Here is an 11,056-nt window from a genome sequence, read left to right on the forward strand (position 1 = left end):
TGCCAAAAGAAAGGCCAGTCTGACAGCGATGTAAAGCGGTGTGAATTTTCTCTATACAACGTACACTGTTATAGATTTTTTTAGGTGAGCCTTGTTTTAGATGGTTAAATTTCGCTTTTTCGTCGGACCCCGTTCACTGCAGTACAAAGCTGAGCGTCTGGGCTGGAGCGGCTCTCTGCTTCTCTAAACTGAGGCTGCGCTGATTGGTGATTACGGTAGGGAACAGACCGACTATAGATATGTACTTTATATGACCCCACTTCAAAAAACCTGAACTATCCCTTTAAATGATGCCAGGGCCTTGCTTTCCTCAGTAGCAAGGTTGGAAACCCTTTCACATTAGCTAGAGCGGCTGTTACGTTCAACTGTTCCTGTTCTGACTCTGTTGCTGTGTTCCGATATTCATACTTCCATGAGTACACTTAAACGTAGTACACTACCCCAGTGGGGGTTCCAGACCAGTTTTAATAGGGGGGCCAGGTCGGGGCCGGCTTTTTTGTTAGGGGGCACATACAACCCGGGAAAAAAAGATAAATCCCTCATTCAGACAAAACAGTGTTTACAATTTCAGCAATTTTGATTGGGTAGTAAACTGCTGAGACACTTTATATCTGCCTTTCCCCTCGAAACAAAATCATTGCAAGAAATCTGTCATTGTATTATTGATGCAGACTCCCTGTCAGGGGGGCCACAGGGGGGTCCAGACTCAGAGTTACGGGGGCACTGGCCCCTGTTGGCCCTCCCCCTAGAACCGCCCCTGCACTATCCGCACTTACTAAGTACGCAGATTTCAGCAGGTGAGTGTTGTTTCAAATCTAATACTCCGTGGTGCAATTACCGGAAATTACGATCGTGACAGCCGCCGCGGCCCGTCACCTGCCAAAAACATCCTGCTTTAAATGGTGAACAAAAGACATCTACGACTTTACTTTTTAACAATTATAGTCCTACAATCCTGCAATATGGCTCTGCTACAGGCACTGTTGTCTCAGTAGCCATTTAAAAAAAAAATTCAAGCTGAATGCCTCTGCCTGGCTCTGCTTCTTCCGCTATGTAGACAAGATGGCGGCCGTTGAGTGCGTTAAGTGTACATTGTTGCACACTCAACGTTTTTGCCGTTATGAGGGCACCATCCGGGTCCTTTAGGTACACTTCTTTTCGCCGTGATCGATATCGGAAACACCCTAAGTACTCAAACTAAGTATAGTACGGCATGTGTCTGCCAACCTGTTGTTTCTCATGGCTGACTCTGTTGCTGTGATAAGGTCTACTACCGGTATCTGTTCTAAAGTAACTGCAAAGTTCAATCCTTTGACTCAAGGAGTTTTCAAAGGATTGAAGTGAGCTCTCTGTTGCTATTATGCTGCGAACACAGGAGGGAAGAATTTGATTAACGTTCTCTGTTTCTGCTGTAGGTTAGTCCACTTTTCACCACTGCTAATAACTACTGACCTGATGACTCATTATAATGTGAGTCATAAGGATCTTACTGTCGTATGAGTCACAGGTTTTTGAGTTGTACATTTTAGCAAGATGTTAATAAAAGGGTTCTTTCACCAGTAATCCATCAAGTCTGCAGCTATAAATGTTAAGACGTTATTTTGTTTGTTACGAACAAATATTTAGCTTGAAAGTTGGAAACAGGAGCTGATTAAAAAACCTCCATTTAGTAGCTGTTCTGGTGCTTTTTATCACATGATCATCCTCAGCAAATTGTAATGTTTGTTTTGTTTCCATAGCCAAAACTTTTAAACTTTTAACATGGAGGAAAAGTTCAAAAACTACTCAGGAAAACTGATAATTGAACATGTAAATTTCATGTCAGCCCGGTTTTAACTCTATCTGCTACAGAAGATGTGATGATGTGATATGACTGTAAGCTCCGTGGACCTTTTGGTTAGGCTATTTCTCAACATTATGATAAATAAAACATAAACAACATCTTTAAAGGCAGTCATATTAAAAAGATGTTCTGCTACCTGTAGTAAAACAAGCTACACAATCCTTTTATCTAATAACCTCTGCAGTGTAACACCTGACTCAGTTGAGCCTCTCCTCTGAGTCACGGAGGCAGCTCACATATACATACGTTAACCTCAGAGAGCCTTTGGGCCGTGCGGTATTCACGCAGGTGTGCATTCTTTCTGTGGGCGTGATTTTAAACAACCCTGTTTTTCTGAGCTCATCTGTCGTAGATACCCCCTTTTGACGCCCACCGAAGGGCAAGGTTTAAATCACCATAAATAGAGGGTGAGGGTGTGTATTTGTGTGAGTCTGTGTGTGTGTGTGTGTGTGGGTGTGAGCAGCGCCCGAGACAACAAGCATGTTTTTCCCAGTTGTACCTCTTGTCAAAGGTAAACATTCCAGTCTTGGGACGTTCAATGCCAAGTGCCGTTTGATCTGCATCATGTGACATCTGAAAGAGATGGAAAAACCCTGCTTATCATCACACTCCCAAACACAAACCCTGCAGCAGCCATACAGGGGCTTTGTGGTCTTTCAGCCGGGGTCTCAGGGCTCTGATGGAGCCTGCTTTGTACATGTGTTTTTGAAATAAGTAGGTCTGTCCCTGACCTGAGATAACTCTGCTCTGCTGTTTGCCCACTCTGCCTCTCTGATCTGACGGCACACACTCAAACAACATAATCTGTCAGCTACATCATGTGGCTCTTCCATGAGAACTCTTTATGTTTTAATCCCTCATGTCTCTCCATCTTTGCATCAACAGGCTAATTAGATAGGTGACCCCATGTGATGCTTTACCTCAGCAGTCAGTCAGCCATATTAGGCCATATCATAAGACGTTGCAGACAGACAGGCTTTTCACAGGCGTGTAGGCCTGTAAAAACAATTTTTATATTTGTTTCGGAGTTAAGGTTAAATCTATAAAAACTCCAGCTGAACATTTGGGTTAAATGAAAATGAATGTCCTGCTATGCGGCGTCCAATCCACGCTGTGGCTGCCAGCAGCTAAGGAGTCCACATTCCCTTTGGGGAACATGGAGTGCCGTTCAACTGAGGACACACTGAGCCAAATGTACCGCATGTACATCAGGGAACATGTGACTGCAGCTGTAATATGTCGACTTTTAACACTTTAATGGCTGTGCATTACTTTAGTAGATACATGGGTAGTGCTGGAACAAGTATTTAGATTCTTTGACTTGAGGAAAGTTTCAGCAGAAACATTGCAGTCGTTTTCTGCTCACCCCCAGGTTGATGGAAAGTCAGGTGAAGTTTCATAGTCCACAAAACATTTCTGGTGCTTCACAGCAAAGCACAACACCTCCTAAACACCTGAAGTGACTGGAGACATGTTTTAAAGTGTAAAAAATCGATAGAAAAAACTAAATGGCTCTATACAGCTCATCTAGCATAATCCAAAGCCCCATTCACACTGCCTTTTCAAGGCGGGAATATTGTGGCATTATTCTGCTGAGCCATCTGTGTGAAAAACACAGACGGCACCTTTGATCCACCGGCGGAGGTAGTAACAGAGCCACAACAGAGGTGAATCAAACTCAGGGCCGGAGAGGGGTGTGCCACTTTGATGCCGTTAACAGTCTGAGAACTAAACAGATCCTTCACTTGATACACTGAAAAAAGTGTAACATGCAGTTGTTCATTCAAACTAATAACTGCCATTTAAAACAGGATAAAATTATTGATTTGATTGTAAAACTCATTCTTTTTGCATTTAGAGACATCAAGTTTGATTTATACTGAAATAAATATACGTCCAAAGGACCCAAAACAAAGTTTTTGATTTCTCTCAATTTGTTTTTTTTTCTTCATGACCTGCGGGTAATATTTTTAGTTTGAGTCGCATGCGCATTGCACACTGCACAGTCAGAGCACATGTCAAGTCCCGTAGCTCTCTTTCAGCATGCTGGCCAAGACGCACCATTTGACATCGCGGATATCATTTACTTAAGTAGCAAAACAGTTGCTGATAATTAAAGTTTTAGTGTTCTAGTCCAGGGTTAATAACATATTGACCAGACAATATCTGCCCTCTTTTAGATTAGGCAGTCGGCCTTCATTTGTTTTAATGTTAAATATGTTGCATATGGTTCATATGTTAAAGATGAATAAATGCATTTAATCAATACAAGTAATCTGTTGGCCAAGTGTCTTGTAATGCCCCTTGTGGACTGTGGCACAAAGACTCTTGGGTATTCTGTTGTATTTGGTGTAATTATGGTTCGTGAACGTTTGTGAATAAGATGATGTGTAAGACAGTTGCGGGCTAATTCACATTTTTGTTCTGTGGTTAAATTGTGTCGCTTTAACAAAGATGATAAAATGTTGGTACCGTGAGTGAAGGGGTGTTTGCCGGAGACTTCTCGTACTGTTACACTGTTAGCGTGTATTGAAATACATCGTGAGTTTTTAGCTGGAGCTTGCAGGAATTGACTCTGTTTACTTCTTGCTGCTGAATTGCTGTAGTCTCTTTTTATAGAGTTTATCAGATTGAAAATACAAGTTATTATTGAAATAGAATCAAATATAATGTGAAAAAGAGTTTGGTTATATGTAAATGAATTAAGTGGTGTCAATGCAAACATTAATTCATGTTAATTTAGTTGAAAGTGAATATATTAGGTTGGTTCAATTTCAATTTATTAGTTTGGTTCAGTAACTAAAATGTTAAGAAAATCATTTGGATCAAGGCAAAGAATTAAGGTTGGGTCAAGTGCAGTATTATTGTTTACATCAACATAAAATAATCAGGTCATAAGAAGTAACTCAATTTAGATTCTGCGAAGTCAAATATTTCAGATGTGATATCTGGACATCATTTTTTTTAATTTGAGCAAGGTTTTACTTTTTTCAGTGTATCGCTCATTTTGTGCTTATTATTTAGTTGTTGCAACGTTGTTCTCGTAGACAATGACTACATTTTCATTTATGGATGAACCATCCCTTTGAGTAAAATACATGTACTTGAAAATGCTCTGAAGTCCAGTACTAGGGTAAACAACCTTCCGTGGCAAGTAGTGGAACAGTGTTTTCATGATGAGAGTGGGCTTGTTTCTTTATGAATTAAAGGACTTCCTGTTCAGCGAGAGTGAGAAAAACAGTACAGTAGGACATCCTGTAGGACATACTGTATGGGCTACACAAGTGCACACGTGACATGTTTTATTAATAGGATGGATTAAATTCAGCCTATTTCCTCTGAAACCCTTGAACCTAATTATGCCGTTGGTGGGTCAGTAATCAAGAACTCATGCTGTGCGGCCAAACTTTGTTCAAACCTACTGGACTTCATTTTACAGTTCAGTGGAGATTATAAATACATGAAGCAGATTTTGGAATAACGGTGTGTAAAACTATGCACAAAATATTTCCTTTTTATGAAATGGTTCAAAGCAAACAGTCTGTTTGAATCTTTCCTTCAGCATAAAACTTTGCACAAGTTGAATGAAGGGCTGGAACAACATGGTCCAGGATACACAGCGTTCGATACTGTCAGGCAGTTGAAGATGAGACGTGTTTTTTTTTTTTTTTTTTAACTGTACAGCTACTTAAAAGAGGGACATTGCTATTAAGTAGGGTGCAGGATATCCAATTTGTTAATACTTTCCAACTCATTCTGGCCGACTACAGATGCTGATACCGATATGTGCACATATTTCTTTACAATATGATTGCAGAGCACATCGAGTCTCTCTAGTAGCGGAATTAACATATTATGTCTTGACACCACCCTCAAATTAAGTCTTTTAAAATACATACCAACACCTGACAACAACTTAGTTTTCCGTACAGAACTCTAACATCATATCTGTCATTGATGTGGTAAATAAAATACAAACTAGCCCTTCTGAGCATCTAATAACTGATATGAGTTTCTTAAAAGCAGTAACACCACAATGTTGGAAAACTCTGTTACAAGAGTAAGAGTCTAGACGACCAGAAGCAGTAGCCTATCAGCATTTGAACTTAGTAACAAGTACCCAGACAAGCCCCTTTCAGAGAGTGATGGTAACAACAGTATATAGATGTATTCAAGTGTTACTCTCAGGGTAAGTTTATGGCAGTTTTACCTAACTTGGGCGATTCATTTTATGGCTCTGTATACTTTTACTTCAGGGCTATAATTACTAGTTATTTGCTGAAGTAAAAGTACTCATAATGCAGACCAACCCTCTGGAATGTAACTACAGCAAGTACATTTATTGAAGTACTGTGCTCTACTTGAACATCCAGGTACTTTTACTGGATAATATCAACTTCATGCTATTTTACGCCTCAACATCACTACATTTCAGGGGCAAATATAAGTCTTTTTACTGCACAACATTGACTGATACTTGCTGATATAAGGAGAACAGTTTACCAAATCAACTTATGATAACTGGACCTTTTTGCTTTATTACACTTTATAACAACTGTCATCTGCCACGCAGGTGGTGGTTTTATAGTGAATTAATTTAGTTCAAAGCTATTTTGCTGTAAACAAGCAATGAAATGCTTTACTGATTAATGTTTATCAAGCAATAGTAAAACTATACAAACACCAGTTGCAACTCTCTAACTGCCATCCAATTCATATTTATATATAAACTACACAGTTTGTATTAACCATTTACAGTTTCTTATAAACGCCAGTTCTATCTATCTATAACTATTAATTCAAGGTTATTAAGAGGGAATTTGTCACTTATTTGTGATGGTTATTATGAAATATGATTCACTGATTCAGAATAAAATGTTCATTTATGTATATCAAGTATTTATATTCAGCAAAATGTACTGAAACTATGAAAAACTAAAGTACGCATTATGTAGATGAATATACTTCATTGTTAGGCTTCAATTATTGATGCATTAATGTGTAGAGAACATTAAAATGTTGATGTTTATTTCAGTTGGCGCTCATTTGAACTACTTTAAATATTGTTGAGGGGTCAAACCTATAATTATAAACTTTGATAAAATAATCAAATATTTCTTGTGAAAATGATACTAGGAATAGCTGTCAGACGAAGTAGTGTAAAGTGGGGATACACAAGATAAGCACTTAAATTGGGTAAATGTACTTAATTACTCTCCACCAATGTTAATTACCTGCACTCTGGGTGTGTAATTGGACTGAATTCACCTTCTAACACTGGGATAAAGCCATCAGCATGCCATGGAGGGCAGTATGTCTAGAAAACGCTCTGGTGCCTCCTCAGATTACACTAAAAGCTTTCTTTAGCCTGGAATACAAATCTGGGCATCACGTGAGAGCGACCGTTAACACCAGTTGACAGATGACGCAATCCTATCAAGCAATTGCATCACACAGTGGAGTCCCTTGCCTCAGAAAGTGATATAAGGAGGTAATTGATTCATTCGTGTGGAAATACATCAACAAAATAAAGGGGCAGTGCTTCTTTTTTTTTTTTTAAAGTCTCTTTTCAGATCCGTTCTCACATGGCCATGACAGGACGTCAAATGTTCTGCAGAGAGCCGTGAAGACGTGCACGCTGTCCACCAGGACCATTAATGCCCCTAGAGAGAGAGGGGCCAGGCAAGGGACGTGTCTGCGGCCATGTCAGCGCAGCCCCCATTCAAAGCTTTGGTCTATTATTGTCGCAGGAAATTGGTAATTACAACTGGACATCTCCTGGACCGGTCCCAAAGCCTGTCCATGCGCGCCAGAGGGACACGGAGCTCACATACCCGGGAGTCCCGATTTTCTGACTCACCGGCGTAAAACGGTGTTCTTCATTTGCGAAGCTATTTCTGAAAGTTGAATTTATTGTCCATCTGCGGTGCACGGATGCTTCCTCATGTCACATTAGAGCCGCCTGTTGGCCCTCAGCGGGCCCACGCTCTGTAATTTGGGCTCATAGTTGTTCCCAAAGTTGTGTAGGAAGTTTGTAGCAGACAATTAACGGACAAACTTTTGTCAACGAAGCGTCGTTTCTAAGCGAAGGAGCTCATTTGGAAAACAAACACGCTTCACCTGTCAAACCAGCTCCTCGGTGAGAGTTTGAAAACAAACAGAATCAAACTCTCAGCCTGTGTGTTGTAACTGTAGAGTGGCACCGTGGCGAGGTAACGTAGCTCAGCAGCACCGGGGTGAGAAAAGGGGGGTCCTTGTTTGCAACATCAAACACTGGTGTCGTCACTCGGCGGCGATACGTGCCGGCACTGCCTGTTCCAAAATAAATATTGACGTGATGTTGTATTCAAATGAGCTGCCTGACCGGACACAGGCGGGCCAATCAGAGCCCATCCTATCATCACACCTTCTTTTCAGAAATCATTCATAACGCCGATGCGTCAAACACTCTCGGAGGACCCGGCTATAAATACGGCTGCGCGCAACACACAGTTAGACATTTTCCCAAAATCAAACGAAAGACACAACTGAGCAAGAACCGGCTTTCACCTCTCATCATCCTCTCTACCTTGCTCTACATTTTATATTCTATATTTGGTATCCAGCTCACTATGTTGGCCACGGGTGGATTATATTTGCAGCACGTCGTGGTGGCAGCGGTGTGCTCCGTGCTGGCCACAGGGACGCTGGGGTCCCCGGTGGTAGGGCCAGAGCCGATCCGATGCGCCCCGTGTACTCCGGAGAAGCTAAGCCAGTGTCCAGCGGTAGCGCCCGGTTGCGCCGAGGTGCTGCGGGAGCCTGGCTGTGGATGTTGCCTCGCCTGCGCCCTGGCGGCTGGGGAGCTGTGCGGGATCTACACGGCGCCGTGCGGCTCCGGACTGAGGTGCACCCCGAGACCCGGCGACCCCCGGCCGCTGCACTCCCTCACACGGGGACAAGCCGTGTGCACGGAGAGCACTGAACCAGAGACGACCCCCGAGCCCCAAGCACAAGGTAGGCCTATAACCTCAACATTTACATCCACATCCAGCAAATCCTCTTTAACGCAACACCGGAACACTTGTCTGATGCATTCTGGAGCCGCTTACAGTCACATCCAGTCAGTCCAACTTCACATTCATTCAATTTCCTCCTTCAGATCAGGGAGAGCCAGAGGCTGAGGTGGAGAACGCAGCCATCGTCTCGGACCCCGGCTCCAGCCACTACCTCCCCGGTCACAGTAAGCCCTACGACCCGCGGGCTGCTGCCGACGCTCAGGAGAGCATGAAAGCCAAACTCGTCGCCATCCGCAAGAAGCTGCTCGAAACGGTACGAGCCAAACACTGTACTATCATTGAGAAGTGAAATCCTCTATGTGCAGTTACTAAAAGTTTTTTGGGGGGAGGACTGGTGCTCCGCAAGGGGGAGCTCATGCGCCGTTTAAGGAGATGATGGAGAGGGAGAGGAGGATGGGGATGCTTGTTATTACAAGTTTTACATGCAGTTTGATGTCAGCCCACGTGTGTGCTGATAATAAAGCAGTGTGGATTATTATTTCTGTGCAGGGCTCTGTTAACCCTTCACTCACCTGTCTCCTGTCTCCTCTGCAGGGGCCCTGTCACGTGGAGCTGCAGAGAGCCTTGGACAAGATTGCCAAATCCCAGCAGAAATTAGGAGACAAATTAACCAGATTCTACCTCCCCAACTGTGACAAACGTGGGCTTTACAAACCAAAACAGGTTAGTGTCTTCAGGCTTTGTGTAAGTGTGTGTCTGTGCATGAAAGAAACTCAAGTTGTTTGTGAGAGCCAAGATTATTCCAACCACAGCTTCAGAATGATTGTGTGTGAGTGTTAAGGTTGCAGGCAAGGATTTGTTCAGCACCTCAGAGAGAGAGAGAGGGAGAGTGTGTGTGTGTGTGTGAGCGGGATGGCACCCAGTCAGTGCTGCATGATCGTACATGTGTGCATCACACCAGGAATGAAAATGAAAGCAGTTAAGTAAAAGGAAAATGTGTCTCTGCAGTGCGAGTCCTCTCTGGATGGACAGAGGGGTCGATGCTGGTGTGTGAACTCTTGGAACGGCAAGAAGATTTTAGGATCGACCGATCTGCCTGCGGACGCCGAGTGCCCTTAAAGAGATCAACCTCTGACGCAGATCTCACACAAGAACAGAAAAAGAAGAAACAAGCCACTGATTTTTTTCCTTTTTAATAGCTGTTTATTTATTGATCTTGTCCATGGTGGTGTTTAATTCAGGTACACTGTCATTGTGGGGCTGCTGGTCCCGACCACCCTAAACCCCTCCCTCCCTCCCTCCACCTGTCCCAAAGAGAAAAAAAATCTATTTTTGTTTTTCTTAAAAGAAGATTTTAATATTGATGCATTTACTTCTACTCTTCCGCCTTATTTATTTCCATTTTATTTCTTTTTATTTGTTATTTGTAATTATTTTATGAGTATTTATATCATTTTTTTTGCCTTATTATTGTTATATTATTATTTTTATGGGTGTATAAAGTGTATATATGTATCTTGGCCCTGAGTAACTCCACTGCTGAGTTGACCTCGCTCTACCTTTAAAGGAGTTGTCTGGAGGTTTGGTTTTTGTGACAAGCCAAGCAAGAACAAAAGCACTGAGTGACCAAATGTCATTTAGAAGTATTTTCTAAATGTTGTTTTTATGATTCATTTTCATTGTTGCCATTGTTCTATCTTCCTCTTTTGTTGATGTCTTTTTTTTCTTCCTGATGTGACACATGATCAGCTCTTGTCAGTAAATGCAAAACTCTCAGTCTGGAATTCTTAAACAGTCTCAGAAACCATTTCCCATGATTCCATGGGATTACAGATAACATGACAGGCGGCATCTCCCTGCGCTGCCTCTCAGACGGGTATTTCTACATTAACCTACCTCCAATATTTATGTTTCTGTTGTCCTTTGTCTTAATGTATCTGTCAAAAGAAAATGCTATTTTACTTTACATGTTGCTGTTCTCTCTGACCAAGAACACATGACCACAACGAGCGAGTCCCGCAGTGAACCCGCTCTACCTACATGCTGCTGTTGGAGAGAGAATTATTGTTTATGTGAGTCTATTCCAAAGTGACTAACTGCTCTCTCGTGTGTATGTACACTTTTGTAATTGAGATGTAATGTAAAAAAATAGGTGATATATTTAATAAAAACATTAACCTCAGCTATGTGCTTCCTGGCCTTTCACCTCAGGCTGGTT

The 11,056-nt window shown here is 42.1% G+C and overlaps 1 protein-coding gene across 1 annotated transcript; it reads left to right on the plus strand.

The window, feature by feature from the left end:
- Positions 1-8,282: 8,282 nt before the first annotated feature.
- igfbp1a (insulin-like growth factor binding protein 1a) lies at positions 8,283-11,018 on the plus strand. The gene is made up of 4 exons (XM_030433533.1): positions 8,283-8,836; positions 8,982-9,151; positions 9,433-9,561; positions 9,847-11,018. The coding sequence occupies exons 1-4, from the start codon at positions 8,455-8,457 to the stop codon at positions 9,955-9,957; spliced, it is 792 nt and encodes a 263-aa protein (XP_030289393.1). The 5' UTR covers positions 8,283-8,454; the 3' UTR covers positions 9,958-11,018.
- The last annotated feature ends 38 nt before the right edge of the window (positions 11,019-11,056 follow it).

Source organism: Sparus aurata, chromosome 11 (assembly GCF_900880675.1).
Source record: "Sparus aurata chromosome 11, fSpaAur1.1, whole genome shotgun sequence".
In the NCBI taxonomy this organism is placed as follows: Eukaryota; Metazoa; Chordata; class Actinopteri; order Spariformes; family Sparidae; genus Sparus; species Sparus aurata.

What these genes read in the sequence shown, in the direction of transcription:
- igfbp1a (XM_030433533.1), top strand. Translation starts at nt 8,455, where the DNA reads ATGTTGGCCACGGGTGGATTATATTTGCAGCACGTCGTGGTGGCAGCG. An exon ending in CCCCGAGCCCCAAGCACAAG is followed by an intron (nt 8,837 to 8,981) that starts GTAGGCCTATAA and finishes TTCCTCCTTCAG; the next exon opens with ATCAGGGAGAGCCAGAGGCT. An exon ending in GCAAGAAGCTGCTCGAAACG is followed by an intron (nt 9,152 to 9,432) that starts GTACGAGCCAAA and finishes TCTCCTCTGCAG; the next exon opens with GGGCCCTGTCACGTGGAGCT.